The sequence below is a fragment of the Chiloscyllium plagiosum genome, unplaced genomic scaffold (assembly GCF_037043375.1).
Source record: "Chiloscyllium plagiosum isolate Xiang-an unplaced genomic scaffold, Cpla_swu_hap1 HiC_scaffold_24, whole genome shotgun sequence".
Lineage (NCBI taxonomy): Eukaryota > Metazoa > Chordata > Chondrichthyes > Orectolobiformes > Hemiscylliidae > Chiloscyllium > Chiloscyllium plagiosum.
Window position 1 is genome coordinate 947,724 of NW_028270162.1, and position 19,205 is coordinate 966,928.

General features: G+C 42.3%; 2 protein-coding genes across 6 annotated transcripts in view; one reads left to right on the plus strand and one right to left on the minus strand.

Annotated features, from left to right (window-relative positions):
* Positions 1–3,076, plus strand: part of ccdc92 (coiled-coil domain containing 92) — a 63,507-nt gene extending 60,431 nt beyond the window's left edge. For all 5 annotated transcript variants that reach the window (XM_088000292.1, XM_088000295.1, XM_088000294.1 and 2 more), the window contains one exon: positions 1,665–3,076. In XM_088000292.1, the coding sequence (XP_087856418.1) occupies positions 1,665–2,449 (785 nt within the window). In that variant the 3' untranslated portion in view covers positions 2,450–3,076. The remainder of the gene's footprint in view (positions 1–1,664) is intronic.
* Positions 3,077–7,345: 4,269 nt separating this feature from the next.
* The window catches only part of dnah10 (dynein axonemal heavy chain 10), a 380,504-nt gene continuing 368,644 nt past the window's right edge, over positions 7,346–19,205 (minus strand). Inside the window, exons 77-79 of the mRNA XM_087999811.1 lie at positions 18,311–18,491; positions 10,562–10,707; positions 7,346–7,734 (exon numbers count right to left, since the gene is read on the minus strand). Coding sequence (XP_087855937.1) covers positions 7,588–7,734; positions 10,562–10,707; positions 18,311–18,491 — 474 coding nt within the window. The 3' untranslated portion in view covers positions 7,346–7,587. The remainder of the gene's footprint in view (positions 7,735–10,561; positions 10,708–18,310; positions 18,492–19,205) is intronic.

Genomic DNA, 19,205 nt, shown 5'->3' on the forward strand with positions numbered 1-19,205 from the left:
CACCTTACAAAAACAGCTCCTTCCAAACCATCTGCTCGGAGGTTCCAATCAATATTGTAAAAGTTAAAGTCAAACATTACAAAACCCTACTACATTCACACTTTTAACCTCTGGACAATGGGAATGGGATACGGCATAATCTAGCCAGGGATATCTATATCTCATGATATGATATTTTAAAAAATAGCAAAATAGTTCCAAACCTTCTTTGAAAGAGTTGGTTAAATGATTCTGCCTGTAAGATGCTATTTGACTATAGGAAAAGTTTGTGTTGTTCATAAGAAATCAGACAGAACTGGTGTAGATTCTGGTTTGAAGAGAACTTTGTGCTGTTAGTGTCACAGTAAATCAACATAGTCTCAATATATGATTGGCTCAGATAAAGGCTGCCTGTAGCGATTAGGAGCAGAAACCTGAACCCATTGCTTGGCCTGCATCAGCAACTTCATGCAAATGTGCATCTACTCCGGTCCGAGAATTCACTTAGTGACTGGCTATTGGCATTTATCAATCACTAAAATGAATGTTCCTTTGTTACCATTCCAAAGGCCTTGGAGAGCAAATAATACTTTTGCTGTAGTGATACTGGGGCTGTTTTATGAAATTGAACCCACACAGAGGAGTTCCTTGGAGTTGGATGACAATCCTCCCAAAAATAAGAAGCTGCTACTGAGGACTGAATACACTGAATCTGTGGCCAGTGGTATCCCCTTTGCATTGCTTCTCTGCTAACGGTTCAAGTACCAGTCCTGGTTGTTTTTAGTCACAGATAGATTTCTATCCACATGGTGTGAATTCCTCATGAGCATTGATAATGGAACAGGGCAACAGCAGGAGGGTGTTGGCATGCTCCAAAGGGAGGGAGAGGTAAGAGAGAGACAACAAAGAGAACAAATCATTGCACAGTGAATGTTTCACTGGGGTGGGAAGCGATGGTGCAGAAGGTGAGCAAAGGGCAAACACATCTTGGAAAGTCCTGACTCTGAAGAGTGAATGGCTGTGTCCACAGACTGATGGTGTTGTATGTAACCCAGAGAGAAACTGTGCCTTTTTAATGGAAAGCAGCATAATTCCTGATCTTTTAGAAAGAACACTTGTGACACATTTATAAGTGTCTATTGTCAGATAATTTGAGGGAGTATTTTTAAAACAGGAGTTCAGCATTGGCATGAGACTGAAAGGGTGAAGGAATTTGGCTGGGGTGTGGCCGACTGGCAGGCCAGTGATATCTGCATTGCAGCTTTGTGACTGAGGGATGAAACCACTGTTTCTTCATGAATATAATGCAGCACTTCAACATCTAGAAGCTGGGCAGGGCAAATATATTCTTGTGTGAAATCAGATTCTGTCCTACAACTCATAACTGATGAAGATTGTGGGCAAAGTGCCAATATTTGATAGATTTTACAGGTGATGCAGTCTAACCTCAATCATACACTGCAGAGCTTCTGAACCTCGAGTTATAGTTATTCCTGCCAGGTTGATATCAACAACTTTCTTCATCCAGCTCCTCCACACTTACAGTTTTTAAAGAAAGTGCTGGAAAGGCACTGCAGTTCTGTCAATATCTAAGAGAAGTTTGGAGCAGGACACTGACAGTTATTTTATTAATTCTGTTTAATTTTCACCTTCATCCCTCTGATTGTTTATGTTTTCTTTTGAAGGGAATGGTGATTCAAGAAGTGAGGAATTAAGAAAAAAATATGAAGAACTGGAATCTCAGCTAAAAGCCAAAGAAGATGAGAACAATGAACTGATAAAAGATTTGGAGAAGAAGAATGCAGTGATAGTAGTCCTGGAAAACACGATGAAGGAGCGGGAGAAGAAATATTTAGAGGAGCTAAAGTTGAAGAGTCATAAGCTCAGCATGTTGTCAAGCGAGCTGGAACAGAGGGCAAGCACCATTGCATACCTCACTTCTCAGCTGCATGCAACCAAAAAAAAGCTGATGTCGTCAGCCTCTGGAGCCTGTGACAGTCAGTCTGCTGCAGGTTCTGCATCTACCAACTATAAGCCATCGCCACCCAAAGACAAGATGCCTGAAACCCCAAGGCGTAGAATGAAAAAGAGTCTTTCAACTCCACTAAACACAGAGTTTGCAGAAGTTTACAGACTTGGAACTGATGGAAGAAAACTAATGTTGCGATCGGAGCCTTTAGATGCTATGCCAGACCCTACGCCATTCCTGCAAGCACGGGAATCTGCTGAAGCACACTTGATGAAGGAGAGGCCTTTGCTAATTCCACCCATTCCTTCTGAGCGTGGCGCTGTGGAGCAGCAGAGTCCAGCCAGAGACAAGCAGCACAAGCCACATCACATCGGTGTGGCTCACCGAATCCCACATATCACCACATCGCAGAGCCAGCCTGAAGTGGAAACACTGGCAGTTGACCAGGTTAATGATGGGAAAGTGGTTAGGAAGCATTCAGGGACAGACAGAACTGTGTAAAAGGACTGCTTTATCTTGGCTTAGTTGCTTTTATATGCTGTGCACAAATATAGACAAAACTTCACTTGCAGCAATTTTTTATTTTGTTTTTAATGACAGAGAATATATGAATGCCAAGCTCTGACACTTTACGGGAAAACAAACCTGCACAGACTCATTCGGAATTTCACTTTTTTTTTGTCAAGTTGTGAGTAGTTAAACAGTGGCCAAAATATGTAATCTTCAGCTTGCTTCTACTAATAATCTAATTGTACTTACGGTTTGAGAAAAGCAAGGCCACAATTCACTAGCCGTTGCACTAAACAGCTATAATTATTCAAAGAGAAAACATGGTATAAACAATGCTAACATACAACTTCGCAGCTAAAACTGAAACTATTTGCTCAAATATAATGTTAATGGTTGAAGGTATGAGTAGCTGTGACCTTAATATATACTATCTGTCACATTGTGTGTTAATGATCTCTTGACAAAGCCAGAACTGGCAGCATGTAAATCACTGTCTCCATGTATGTACTGTGTGTCGTGACCATTAGAAGAACAAATCTTTACAGGTTTCTTCAGGTCATAACTGCATTTATACTAAGTTTGATTTTGTAATCCAATTAAATGATTATTGATGATCTGATTCATTGGTTTCTGAAATTTATTCCCTTTTACACAGGAAGTTATATACACAGGATTTCAAAAAGACAATGAGATGCAGAAGAGCATGGTGATTAGCAAGCTCCTCACATTTACTATTTACAGAAGCTCTTACAAGTTTACTAATTGGAGGAACAATATTAAAATGGGCTGGTTGCACCAAACTGGGGAGGTCATAGTTGTGGGTCTGGTGAGTTTGGTAGGCTGCAGAAAACTAGGTTACTACAAATCAGGGCATAAAAATGTGAAGTAAAATGTGATGCAAGGATAGGAAGAGAAAACCTGTGTTGTATTGGAGTGGAGAAACAAAGAGGCAAAAACTGAAATGTTCAGACAGTCAAGCTACATCTATTTTAATAAAAGATCATCAAGATGAAAGGAATGGGCTGACATTTCCTGGCCCCAGGAAGATATTGGAGAATCATTCTGGACATAAAACAAAGAACTTCAGATACTGGAGATCTGAAATAAAAACAGAAATTGCTGGAGAAACTCAGCAGCTCTGGCAGTATCCTTGGGAAGAAAGCAGAGATAATGTTTTGAGTCTGGTGACTCTTCATCAGAACATTAACTTTGCTTTCTTCCCACAGCTGCTGAATCATTCTGGGAAATGCCCAATTTATTCCTATTGCCAGGAGATTTTCTCATGGACATTGGAGCATTCATCAGATGGTGGGTATCAACTTAAACAGCAACCGCCCCCCCCCCCCCCCCCCCACCTTTCTTGATTATTTCATGGGATGCAGATGTTTGTAGCAAAGTCAGGCGTGTTGCAGAAAATAAAAACTGAAAAAACTGTGGATGCTATAAAAGCTCAACTGGTCTGGGAGCATCTGTGAAGAGAAATCAGAATTAATGTTTTGGGACCACTGATCCTTCTTCAGAAAGTTTGGTTTAGCATATTGGCATGGATAGAAGTTTGGCTGGCTAACGGGAGTGGGAATAATTAGATCTTTTATTGGTTGGCACTGTTGCTGTGACTAGCCTTATATTCCAGATTTTAAGGTAAGAGGGCATAGATTTTGGGCCAATAAGTTTCGAGTGGATGTGAGTCATTTTTCTTTACACCAAGAGGGTGGTGGGAATCTGGAACTCTGCCTGTAAGGATGGTAAAGGAAGAAACTCTCATAACGTTTTACAAGTATTTAGCTGTGCACTTGTGATACCAAGAAATACAGGGCTATTGGCCATGTGCTGGAAAATGGGATTAGAATAAGTAGGTGGTCATTTTTGACTGGTACAGATGTGATGGTCCGTAGGGCCTTTTCCTGTGCTGTAAATCTTGCTGTTTATTCACTGAACTTTAATTCCAACAGCCGCTATGTTGAAAGATGAACCCATGACCTCTGAGCAGTGCTTTAGGAGTCAGCAGTCATGTCCAGAGTTTCTGACATTGTGCTGACAGACCCCCCAGTCCCAATGCAGGAGGATCACTAATGCAGGTTATTCCCTTGGGGGGATGGGTGTATGGAAAGGCAGCACTGAAGAGGAATGGTAAGAGTGACTGCCTCTGCAGCTCCAGTGTTGCATTTGGAGCTGCTTTCCCTCTGATCCTTCAGCCCTGCCTTTTCAATTATGTCGTTTTTACCTCTCTGGTACCCCCATATTGTAGCTGCTCTCCTCTCACCAGTTCCCGTGATGGAGCTGCCAGTGCTCAAGCGGGTGGTTCCCTAATTAAGCAGTAGCCACACTGCCTGTTGTACTTCATTATTAATTTATTTCAAAAAATAACTCCAGTGTTTGGTTTCAGACAAGGATTGTATCAGGATCCCCATTTGCCCCCGTGTTGGGTGTCTCATTTGCTGATGCTGCCACTCCTGAGTAATTGTAGCATATTGTTTTTCTTCCAGATTTTCAGCATTTGTGTTTTTTGATGTGAAATAAAATTGATCTTTAGTGGATCGAAACTCTCATCAGTTCCTGTTCATCCACCTTCTCTCGATTTGCTGATCTATACTGGCTTCCTCTTTGACACCATTTTAAAATTCTCATTATTGTTTTCAAGTCCCTTCATGGATAGTCAATTGTAAACTGGTATCACTAGACTATAACTCAGAAACCCAGGTAATGTGCTAAGGACCTGCTGAGGCAGATGATAGAATTTGAATTCAACAATAATCTGGAAATAAGAATCTAATGAAGACCATGAAACCATTGCCAATTGTTGGGGAAGCCCCACTTGGCTCACTAGTATCCTTTAGGGAAGGGAATCAGCCATCTTTACTCTGTCTGGCCTGCATGTGGCTCCAAACCCATTGCAAGTGGTTGAAGCTTAACTGCCCTCTGGGCAATTAGGGATGGGCAATAAATATTGGCCTATCCAGTGACATCCTCATCCTCATTAAAAAAACTCACTCATTCCCTATATCTGAAACCTCCACCAGTGCCACTACTCTTGATTTTGGCATCCATAAGCCAGAGAACGAGCCCGCTGATTTGTGCATAGCAGGCTCCCAATAAGCATCAATGTGAGCGTAGTCAGACTATTTTTGTGGATGAGGGATAAATACTATCTGGGACACTGGGGAGCACATTCCTGCTCTTTGAAATGGCCCTAGGGTCTTTTACATTCACCTGAGAGAGCAAATGGATCCTCTGTTTAACATTTAACCCAAAAGTCAGCATTTCTTGGAGTAGATTAGATGTAGGTTTTATGCGCAAATCCTGGAGTGGGGATTTGAAACCACAAACTAGAATTCATCCTTACTGTACCACATGATAGCAAGCAGCAACTGCTGCAGAATCAGCCATGTGCTGTGGGTCTGGAGTCACATGTAGGTGACACCAGGCTAGGATGGCAGATCTCCTTCCCTGAAGGACAAGTGAAACACACGGGTTTTTCCTACAATTGAAGATCTCTTCATGCATCATTGCTACTGATAACTTTATATTCCTGAATTATCGACTGAATTTAAATTCCACCAAATGTGTGATTTGAGGCTGCACCCCCAAAACATTAGTCTGGGCGTAGTCGAGGAACATTGCCACAACAGCACTGACTCATTTGTATAGGATATTAATAATGAATTTAATTGAAGATTAACTGAAGATTGCCATTGAGTAATGAATAACACACTGCTCCTGTATGCTGGCAGAGTAAGGAATGAAGAGATCAAGCTTACATCTGTTTGGCCTATGTTCTTACCTGATAACCTTGTTCCATTGTCTATAGTACTCAATGAAACAGAGTGCAAATCTGACCCCTACCAATTGAGGTCTTGAGGTGTTGCTGCTTGAAGAGAAGAGGGCTGCTTCTGGAGTGAATGAGGAGAAAGTGAGGTCTGCAGATGCTGGAGATCAAAGTTGAAACTTTATTGCTGGAACAGCACAGCAGGTCAGGCAGCATCCAGGGAACAGGAGATTCGACGTTTCGGGCACAGGCCCTTCTTCAGGAATGGGCACAGGCCCTCCTGAAGAAGGGCCTGTGCCCGAAACATCCAATCTCCTGTTCCCTGGATGCTGCCTGACCTGCTGTGCTGTTCCAGCAATAAAGTTTCAACTCTGGAGTGAATGAACATCATCTTGTGAAGATTCCTGATGAAGGGCTTTTGCCTGAAACGTTGATTTTCCTGTTTCTCAGATGCTGCCTGACCTGCAGTGCTTTTCCAGCTTTTCTAAGCTTTTCCAGCTTGACCCTTCCTCTTGTGAAAACCAGTCAGAGGAGATTGAGTGAATAAGCAGATCCCAGGAAATATTTTAGTTATAGGAAAGTTATTAAAAGCTTGGGACATACAGACACCGAGGTCTTGTGTGAGACCAGTGGCCTTCTATGTTTCCTCTGATTCAGTCTGCCCTTGAATACATCTGACAAATGGTAGCCAGGTAGATAAAAGCTGGAATCTGAACTCGGTCAAGATTTTTCACAGCAACAAATATTTTCTCGGATTCATCAGGCTGACATTACATGGAGCCCCGAATGGGAGAGTTTTCATCCTCTTGGTAAGTTGCTGCTTGTTACTGAAAGGGTTTGTCATGTACCTTGTGTTACTGACAGATACACATATGTCAATCAGCTGGGTATAAAACAGAAATCCTGGAGACTGGAGTCAGTGCAAGACGTGAGTGGTGGAAAGACGACACATCTGTCATTTCTTCCAAAAACAAAAATAGAATGTAGGAGTTTTTTTTAAAATAAAGATACAAACCAAGCTCCAATGACAGGATAAAAGGCGTGTCCAACAATTACTGAACAGTAATTAATATTAGCCTGGACCAATAGGATTTTTACCACACACACACACCACTCCCTCACACCCCAAACCTTTAATTTTATTTTTGTTGAAAAGTCGATTACTATTCAGAATATTGTGTATATTACATTATTAAAATAGACATCAGATTCCTCATTGTATTAAAATTACAAAATATACCACTTCAGAATTACATTAAGAAAACTAAGACTTTAAAAAACAGCAAATAACAAAAAGAGGACACATAATTGCTCCTTGTTGCTGATGGATTAACGCCCAATGTTGTGTTGACAGCCAGGGGCTTCAATCGGAGTTCAGGGTCAGACAGACACCCTGCAACACCCAGTGTGAGATGTGTCTAGTGGTGAAGAGATCAGCTTCAAAAACCAGACCAACACCCATCGCATTTCGACGCATCGATGTTGTGTACACTGGAGTTCGTAAAGTGTTCTGTGTCAAAGAAAGAAACAGAAGAAAAGCACTCAGTGTCTTCTGGAAATTGAGATTTTGGAAAAGATTTGTAATTCAAGTTGTAAATTTGCTCGCTGAGCTGGTGGGTTTGTTCTCAGACATTTCGTCACCATGCTCAGTAACATCATCAGTGAGCCTCTGGTGAAGTGCTGGTGTTCTGTCCCACTTGCTAGTTATGTGTCTTGGTCTGCTGTGATGGGTGATATCATTTCCTGTTCATTTTCTGAGTGGTTGGTAAATGGCGTCCAAATCGATATATTTATTAATGGAGTTCCAGTTTGAATGCCAGGCCTCTGGGAATTCCTGTGTGCGTCTTTGTTTAGCCCGTCCCAGGATGGATGTATTGACCCAGTCGAACCGGTGTCCCTCTTCGTCTGTGTGTGTGGGTACCAGTAACAGTTGGTGCTCATGTATCCTGGTGGCTAGTTTCCTGCCGGTCTGTCCAATGTAATGTTTGTTGCAGCCCCTGCAGGGTATTTTGTATATGATGCTCATTCTGCTGGTTCTTGGTATGGGGTCCTTGAAATTCATCAGTAGCTCTTTCAGTGTGGGCTTGTGGGCTATCATGATGCCTAGGGGCCAGAGTAGTCTGGTCATCATCTCAGAGATGTCTTTAATGTATAGCAGGGTGGCTAGAGTCTCTGGGCGGGTTGTGTCATCTTGTTTAGGGCTGTTGTGTAGGAATTGGTGGACTGCGCTTATCAGGTACCCGTTGTTCCTGAATATGTTGTACAGGTGTTTTTCCTCAGCTTCTCATAGTTCGTGGGTGCTGCAGTGTGTTGTGGCTCATTTAAATAATGTCCCAATGCACCTCCATTTGTGGGTGTTAGGATGATTGCTCCTGTAGTTGAGTATCTGGATAGTGAGTGTGGCTTTCCTGTAAACGCTGGTCTGCAGCTCTCTATTGGCTTTTCATTCTACTGATGAACTTAAAGGACCCTGTACCAATAACCAGCAGAACGAGCATCATATACAAAATACCCTGCAGGGGCTGCAACAAACATTACATTGGACAGACCGGCAGGAAACTGACTACCAAGATACATGAGCACCAACGAGCCACCAAAACACATAACCAACTATCACTAGTTGGACCAACTATCCATATACTCAGATGAAGAGGGACTCCAGTTCAACTGGGCCAGTACATCCATCTTGGGACAGGCTAAACAGAGACATGCACAGGAATTCCTGGAGGCCTGGCATTCAAACCTGGCATCAATAAACACATCGATTTGAATCCCATTTTCCAACCTTTCAGAAACAGTACCAAAAATGACAACAAACTGAGACATATAAATAATAAGTGGGACAGAACACCAACACATCACTGGAGGCTCACTGATGTTATCTAGCATGGTGACGAAACATCTGAGAACACATTGACCAGCTCAGCGAGCAAATTTACAACCTGATGTTCTAGAAATTATCACAATTGGTAAGACAAAGGATTCTTACCGTTTTAGAAACTTTTTTAAAGAAGCTTTAAAAAACAATGTTGTGATACACAACACTTAGCCTAAAAGGCTCTCTCCAAATAAAAAGATTTCAGGAGCAGAGAGAAGTCCCACAATAGCGAGTCAATAACTTCACCAATTTCCTCATTTCCCCTTCCCCCACCTCGCCCCAGCTCAGCACCGTCCATGACCTGTCCAACCTGCCTATCTTCCTTTCTATCTATCCACTCCACCCTCCTCTCTGACCTATCACCTCCATCCCCACTCCCATTCACCTATTGTACTCTTTGCTACTTTCTCCCCACCCCCACCCCCACCCCCTCTCATTTAGAGGCACCCTCTGCCTCTATTCTTGATAAAGGGCTTTTGTCCGAAACGCCAATTTTCCTGCTCCTCGAATGCTGCCTGACCTGCTGTGCTTTTCCAGCACCACTCTAATCTAGACTCTGGTTTCCAGCATCTGCAGTCATTGTTTTGACCAACACCTGAAACTCCCTGCTCTGCACATCTTGTTCCCTCTGTAAGATAGCCTTCCAAATCCTACCTCATTAGAACTACTTTATAAGCTGAATGTTTTGTTGTTTGATCTGAAATGTCTGATAATATTTTGTGGAGCACCTTAGGATATTTTACTACATTAAAAGAGCTACAGAAATTCAAGTTGTTGTTGGCCATCTGAGTATTAGAATTCAAGGTAGATGGACTGATGACATTGTTCCTCTGGACAGTCCTTACCAATCCTGCTACCTCTCACTGGATCATCCTCACCATCCCTTCCCCCTGGATATGTCCCTGTCCTGTTGGCTCTATTAACCAATGTATCACAAAGCCGATGTGGAAAGTAAATGGGAAAAGCTACACCCCATTACATCAGCTACTGGTTCCACCCAACAATGTTCCTGGACTGTACACAAAGCTACACCAAACAGTTCAATAGATTGTAGCTTCTGATAAAAGCTTGTGAATGCAGCCAGAGACAAAGAGGGACGAAAGGCTTTGTTCTCACTCACAGTGCTCCACACTGGGGCCTTAGCTTCTTACAATATTTACCAATGACCCCGACCCAAGTGAACACATAAACTGAATTCTCTACAATAGGGTAAGCTGAAGAGGTCTGAACGTTACAGTGGGACATCGATGGATCCAATGTTTGGCAGTGTTAGAGTTCATTCTTCATCCTTCCTCCCTCACTTTGTTGCCATTCATTTCCAACTCTAGAACATTCCAAATGTCAGTTATTTGTGATTAGTGAGTACTGTTTCAGCGACTGCACTTGCAAAACATTTCCTCCCTGTCCATTTCCTGATTAGACTTTGTTTGTAATACACATTCAGCCGGCTGTGGCAGACCTGCAGTTTTAGCCGATGAGCCTCGATGGGGATGACCTTCAGAACAGGGAGTTCAGTCACCAGCTCCTTTGGTTTGCTCCGAATCAAACAACTTTCTTCAATATCCCAAGAAGCTCCTTCCATATATAAACCAGTAACAAAACAGCCTGCAACAAAAACAAAAGGAATTTGTGAAAACCATCAATCTATCTTCACTAAATGAGTTGTTATTGCCTGGGGATCATTCAGGAGCCCAGTTGAACTGGTCCTGTTCACTGTATTTCATTAACTTGACAGTGCATTTGGGAAGCTGGTGAGTAAACTTGCAAATAATAATAAAATCGGAGCAAAATGCTGTTGGAGACAATATTAAACAGAGATAAACCACTCCATTTTTATCGCTGTAACTTTACGTTGATCGACGATTCAATACAAGCCAAAGGGCCAATCTTACTTTTATACAGATAGCTAGTTAATCTATACACAGAACACCGAGCTCAGGTTAGTCTGTATTTAGAACACCGAGCTCAAGATAATCTGTATTTAGAACACCGAGCTCAGGATAATATGTATTTAGAACACCGAGCTCAAGATAATCTGTATTTAGAACACCGAGCTCAGGATAATATGTATTTAGAACACCGAGCTCAGGATAATCTGTATTTAGAACACCGAGCTCAAGATAATCTGTATTTAGAACACCGAGCTCAGGATAATCTGTATTTAGAACACCGAGCTCAGGTTAATATGTATTTAGAACACCGAGCTCAAGATAATCTGTATTTAGAACACCGAGCTCAGGATAATATGTATTTAGAACACCGAGCTCAGGTTAATCTGTATTTAGAACACCGAGCTCAAGATAATCTGTATTTAGAACACCGTGCTCAGGATAATCTGTATTTAGAACACCGAGCTCAGGTTAATCTGTATTTAGAACACCGAGCTCAAGATAATCTGTATTTAGAACACCGTGCTCAGGATAATCTGTATTTAGAACACCGAGCTCAGGATAATATGTATTTAGAACACCGAGCTCAAGATAATCTGTATTTAGAACACCGAGCTCAGGATAATATGTATTTAGAACACCGAGCTCAAGATAATCTGTATTTAGAACACCGAGCTCAGGATAATATGTATTTAGAACACCGAGCTCAAGATAATCTGTATTTAGAACACCGTGCTCAGGATAATATGTATTTAGAACACCGAGCTCAAGATAATCTGTATTTAGAACACCGAGCTCAGGATAATATGTATTTAGAACACCGAGCTCAAGATAATCTGTATTTAGAACACCGAGCTCAGGATAATATGTATTTAGAACACCGAGCTCAGGTTAATCTGTATTTAGAACACCGAGCTCAGGATAATATGTATTTAGAACACCGAGCTCAGGTTAATCTGTATTTAGAACACCGTGCTCAGGATAATCTGTATTTAGAACACCGGGCTCAGGATAATCTGTATTTAGAACACCGGGCTCAGGATAATATGTATTTAGAACACCGAGCTCAGGTTAATCTGTATTTAGAACACCGTGCTCAGGATAATCTGTATTTAGAACACCGAGCTCAAGATAATCTGTATTTAGAACACCGAGCTCAGGATAATATGTATTTAGAACACCGAGCTCAGGTTAATCTGTATTTAGAACACCGAGCTCAGGATAATATGTATTTAGAACACCGAGCTCAGGTTAATCTGTATTTAGAACACCGTGCTCAGGATAATCTGTATTTAGAACACCGGGCTCAGGATAATCTGTATTTAGAACACCGGGCTCAGGATAATATGTATTTAGAACACCGAGCTCAGGTTAATCTGTATTTAGAACACCGTGCTCAGGATAATCTGTATTTAGAACACCGGGCTCAGGATAATCTGTATTTAGAACACCGAGCTCAGGATAATATGTATTTAGAACACCGAGCTCAGGTTAATCTGTATTTAGAACACCGAGCTCAGGTTAATCTGTATTTAGAACACCGTGCTCAGGATAATCTGTATTTAGAACACCGAGCTCAGGATAATATGTATTTAGAACACCGAGCTCAGGTTAATCTGTATTTAGAACACCGAGCTCAGGATAATATGTATTTAGAACACCGAGCTCAGGTTAATCTGTATTTAGAACACCGTGCTCAGGATAATCTGTATTTAGAACACCGAGCTCAGGATAATATGTATTTAGAACACCGAGCTCAAGATAATCTGTATTTAGAACACCGAGCTCAGGATAATATGTATTTAGAACACCGAGCTCAAGATAATCTGTATTTAGAACACCGTGCTCAGGATAATCTGTATTTAGAACACCGAGCTCAGGATAATCTGTATTTAGAACACCGAGCTCAGGATAATATGTATTTAGAACACCGAGCTCAAGATAATCTGTATTTAGAACACCGAGCTCAGGATAATATGTATTTAGAACACCGAGCTCAAGATAATCTGTATTTAGAACACCGAGCTCAGGATAATATGTATTTAGAACACCGAGCTCAAGATAATCTGTATTTAGAACACCGAGCTCAGGATAATATGTATTTAGAACACCGAGCTCAAGATAATCTGTATTTAGAACACCGTGCTCAGGATAATCTGTATTTAGAACACCGAGCTCAGGATAATATGTATTTAGAACACCGAGCTCAAGATAATCTGTATTTAGAACACCGTGCTCAGGATAATCTGTATTTAGAACACCGAGCTCAAGATAATCTGTATTTAGAACACCGTGCTCAGGATAATCTGTATTTAGAACACCGAGCTCAAGATAATCTGTATTTAGAACACCGGGCTCAGGTTAATCTGTATTTCGAACATCGGGCTCAGGTTAATCTGTATTTAGAACACCGGGCTCAGGTTAATCTGTATTTCGAACATCGGGGTCAGGTTAATCTGTATTTAGAACACCGGGCTCAGATTAATCTGAATTTTGAACACCGGGCTCAGGTTAATCTGTATTTCGAACATCGGGCTCAGGTTAATCTGTATTTAGAACACCGGGCTCAGGTTAATCTGTATTTAGAACACCGGGCTCAGATTAATCTGTGTTTCGAACATCGGGCTCAGGTTAATCTGTATTTAGAACACCGAGCTCAGGTTAAACTGTATTTAGAACACCGGGCTCAGGATAATCTGTATTTAGAACACCGAGCACAGGTTAGTCTGTATTCAGAACACCGAGCTCAGGTTAAACTGTATTTAGAACGCCGGGCTCAGGATAATCTGTATTTAGAACACCGAGCTCAGGTTAATCTGTATTTAGAACACCAGGCTCAGGTAAATCTGTATTTAGAACACCGGGCTCAGGATATTCTGTATTTAGAACACCGGGCTCAGGTTAATCTGTATTTAGAACACCGGGCTCAGGATAATCTGTATTTAGAACACCGAGCACAGGTTAGTCTGTATTCAGAACACCGAGCTCAGGTTAAACTGTATTTAGAACGCCGGGCTCAGGTTAATCTGTATTTAGAACACCGAGCTCAGGTTAATCTGTATTTAGAACACCAGGCTCAGGTAAATCTGTATTTAGAACACCGGGCTCAGGATAATCTGTATTTAGAACACCGAGCTCAGGTTAAACTGTATTTAGAACACCGGGCTCAGGATAATCTGTATTTAGAACACCGAGCTCAGGTTAAACTGTATTTAGAACACCGGGCTCAGGATAATCTGTATTTAGAACACCGAGCTCAGGTTAAACTGTATTTAGAACACCGGGCTCAGGATAATCTGTATTAAGAACACCGGGCTCAGGTTAATCTGTATTTAGAACACCAGGCTCAGGTAAATCTGTATTTAGAACACCGGGCTCAGGATAATCTGTATTTAGAACACCGGGCTCAGGTTAATCTGTATTTAGAACACCGGGCTCAGGATAATCTGTATTTAGAACACCGAGCACAGGTTAGTCTGTATTCAGAACACCGAGCTCAGGTTAAACTGTATTTAGAACGCCGGGCTCAGGATAATCTGTATTTAGAACACCGAGCTCAGGTTAATCTGTATTTAGAACACCAGGCTCAGGTAAATCTGTATTTAGAACACCGGGCTCAGGATAATCTGTATTTAGAACACCGTGCTCAGGATAATCTGTATTTAGAACACCGAGCTCAGGTTAAACTGTATTTAGAACACCGGGCTCAGGATAATCTGTATTTAGAACACCGGGCTCAGGATAATCTGTATTTAGAACACCGGGCTCAGGTTAAACTGTATTTAGAACACCGGGCTCAGGATAATCTGTATTTAGAACACCGGGCTCAGGATAATCTGTATTTAGAACACCGAGCTCAGGTTAAACTGTATTTAGAACACCGGGCTCAGGATAATCTGTATTTAGAACACCGTGCTCAGGATAATCTGTATTAAGAACACCGAGCTCAGGTTAAACTGTATATAGAACACCGGGCTCAGGATAATCTGTATTTAGAACATCGGGCTCAGGTTAAACTGTATTTAGAACACCCGGGCTCAGGTTAAACTGTATTTAGAACACCGGGCTCAGGTTAAACTGTATTTAGAACACCGTGCTCAGGTTAAACTGTATTTCGAACATCAGGCTCAGGTTAAACTGTATTTCGAACACCGAGCTCAGGATAAACTGTATTTAGAACACCCGTGCTCAGGTTATACTGTATTTTGAACACCGGGCTCAGGTTAAACTGTATTTCGAACACCGGGCTCAGGTTAAACTGTATTTCGAACACCCGGGCTCAGGATAAACTGTAGTTAGAACACCGGGGTCAGGTTAAACTGTTTTTAGATCATCGGGCTCAGGTTAATCTGTATTTAGCATACTGGGCTCAGGGTAAACTTTATTTGGAACACTGATCTCAGATTAAACTGTATTTCGAACACCGGGCTCAGTTTTGACCCACAAGCGTAAAACGTGATAAATGGCTTTGGAATGTTTGCAGATGCCACAAAACTAGGTGGGAAGCCAAGTGTTGAAAATGAAACCAAAATCTTGTCAGATGAAATATAATATGTGAAAATGTGAGGTTCTGGATTTTGGCTGGAGGAATGAATGAATGATTTATTGTTACATATATCTTGATGATCCAGTGAAAAATGTTTTGTTGCCACAATCTAGCACCATTTTGAGTTATAATAACGATAAAAATAAATTACTTGAATAGAGTTCATGATATTCAAATTGGGACCTCAATCGCAGCTTCAGTGCTTCTGAAAGGTCTCTGCAAGATGTTCCATTCCCCAAGGAGACTTGCTCCGGGCCTACCACCACCAGGAGTTCCCGCTCTGGGCCTAATGCCACCAGGAATCCCCGCTCCAGGCCTACCGCCATCAGGAATTCCTGCTCTAGGCCTACCACCACCAGGAGTCCCTATTCTGGGCCTAGTGCCACCAGGAGTTCCCCACCCCAGGCCTACTGGCACCAGGAGTCGCTGCTCCGGGACTACCGCCGCAGGAGTCCCCACTCCAGGCCTACCACCACCAGGTGTTCCCGATCCGGGCGTACAGCTACCAGCAGTCCCTGGTCCACATCGTCAATGCTGCAATCACCATCTGCCAACATCGCTCTAGCCTCAAAGATGAAGAAGAAAGGAAGAAGAGAAAAAAGAAAAAGTATGTTGAGAAAATGATGCTGCTGTCCTGGAACGGATGGGCTCAATAAGCCCAATACCGTGCCAGCACCATCTTGCATTTAATTAGAGGACCTGAATATTATTTAAATGGAGAGAGACTGCAGAAATGTACGGAAAAGAGGGATTTGGAAGTCCTTGTCCATTAATCACAAAAAGCTAGCATTCAAGTTCAGGGGTAATAGCAAAGGCAAATGGAGAGCTAGCCTTTAGAATGAGAATTAGCCTTTATTGTCCCAAATACTCAATGAGTACAGTGAAAAGTTTATATATCGCCAATTATAGCACCGACTTAGGTACAAAGGTACCTAGCTACAGCTTCTTTAGTTGCAAGATTTGAGACAATAGAGAAATAAAAGTGTTTTTTGTGCAGAAATAGAAGTTCAGAATTTTTATTGTGACTGCTGTCACCTAGCTTCTAGGCTGCACCAGTTCCTGGCTCTAGACCACCACGGGCTTCACTGTGAGGATCACGAGGTGGGGCGATCACTTTAGATGGCCACGTCAGGAAGTCACCATGCCAGGAGGTCACCATGTCAGGAGGTCACCACGCCATGCCACACCAGGAGCTCACCACGCCAGGAGGTCACCATGCCACACCAGGAGCTCACCACGCCAGGAGGTCACCATGCTGGGAGGTCATCCCGCCAGGAGGTCACTATGCCAGGAGGTCACCACGCCACATCATGCCAGTAGGTCACCATGCCCCTCCACGCCACATCAGAAGGTCACCACACTACACCAGGCCAATAGCTCATTGTGTCAGGCCAGGAGGTCCATGGATGCCAGGAATCATCAGAGAGAAGAAGAAAATAAACCACTATGAGGAAAAAAAGAAGAGGAATGGGCGCAGCAGACAAGCTCTGCTACCATCTTGGGAAAAAAAGAGTCTAAATGCTGGGAAGGTTTTGTTAAAACTATACAAGGCACTAGTCAGACCACAGCTGGAATACTGTGAACAATTCTTGGCTCCTTATTTGAGGAAAGGAAGATTGGCAGCCCAGAGAACGTTCACTAGGCTGATACCAGGTATGGAGGATAGGTGTAGTAGACTAGGCCTGTACTTATTGGATTTTAGCAGGGTGACCTTATTGAAACATACAAGATTCTTCAAGGACTTGACCAGGTTGATGCGAAGAAGTTGTTTTCCCTTGTGGGAGACTCTAGAACCAGAAGGCATCATCTCAAAAGTACAGAGATGAGGAGAGTAGTGAATCTGTGGAATTCTTCACCGCAGGTGACTGCCGAGGCTGGGGTGTTAAATATACTCAAGGCTGGGTTAGACAGGTTTTTAACCAGTAAGGAAATAAAGGGTTATGGGAAAAGAGTGAGAAAGTGGAGTTGAGGATTATCAGATCAGCCAGTGGAAAATCAGGAGAGTAACTTTTGCTTTAAAGAACCTCAGCAGTTTAAAGAGCTGGGTCTGTTACAGAAAACAGATTATTGTGGTAGGCTATCCCTGTATAACAGTAAACAATGAAAGGATTTTAACTGTCTTAAATAATTTAGTTAGAGACAAAAAACTGCAGATGCTGGAATCCAAAGTAGTTAGGCAGGAGGCTGGAAGGACATAATAAGCCAGGCAGCATCAGGATGTGCAGAAATCAACGTTTTGGCTGTAGCCCTTTTTCAAGACTGGAGGTAGGTTACACCCGAAATGTCGACTTCTGCACCTCCTGACGCTGCCTGGCTTGCTGTGTTCTCCCAGCCTCCTGCCTGTCTACTTTAAATAGGAGACCAACATTCTATTTAATCCAACTCCATTCAAAACAACTGAACATTCAGAGAAGACAGTCAACTATTTTAGAAATGCATGTTTAATATTTCTGTAGGCTACAATGCCACATTGCCACTAGATCTCTAATTATTTTTTTAAATCCTCAAATGACTCTTTCAGGATTATCAAAGTCTCTTTTTTGGATTAACGAATGTGTGAAATGCTTAATAATCTGCAGACACATGGTAATACAAAAACATCATTTGCTGCTTTCTGAAAAGGAATCTCAAAGAGTAGTGTTAAACAAAGAACTGTGGATGCTGGAAATCTGAAACAAAAACAAAAATTGCTGGATCTGCGGAGAGAAACAGAGTTAATGTTTCGAGTCAGTGACTCTTCGTCAGAACTCAAAGAGTAACAACTGATCCCCACCTTGTCCAGCTCTCTCCATGACATCGTCACTAGTTTGGTACTTGGTGACCTGAGTGTAAAGTGTGGACCGATCGAGAGGCCAGCTGTTTTTCCGGCAAGTTGCTTGAACCAGAGCAGTCAGGTATGATTCAGGAATGTGCAACCCAGACAACCATATTACATCGGGTTCACCTTCATCAATCTGTCAGTTATTTGGTTAGAAAATATCAGGCAAGTTAATAATGATAAGTAACTAGATCATGCATAATCAAAAAGAAGTTCACAGACTGGAAGCAGTACTTGAACATCTGCTGGTTAGTCTTCCACTTTCCATCAACTTGAGATTAACCAAAATATCTGCTGCCCATGTCCTAACTCACACCAAGTACTGTTTACCATAATCCCCATGCTCATTGACACTGGCTCCCAACCCATTTTAAAATCCTGGTTTTGCCTTCTTCCCATTTCAAGAACCTTCTCTGGCCCCAATACCTTCTCTGTGTTCCCCCAACTCTAGCCTCTTGAGTATTTGGCAATCTGGTCTTAGGCAGACCAGATCTGGACCAGCCCCACTGGCAGAGTGCCAGCTTTAGAACATAGAAGAATACAGCGCAGTACAGGTCCTTCGGCCCTCGATGTTGCGCCGATCCAATCCCACCTAACCTACCACTAGCCCACTATCCTCCATATGCCTATCCAATGCCCGCTTAAATGCCCATAAAGAGGGAGAGTCCACCACTGCTACTGGCAGGGCATTCCATGAACTCACGACTCGCTGAGTAAAGAACCTACCCCTAACATCTGTCCTATACCTACCCCCCCTTAATTTAAAGCTATGCCCCCTTGTAATAGCTGACTCCATACGTAGAAAAAGATTCTCACTGTCGACCCTATCTAAACCCCTAATCATCTTGTA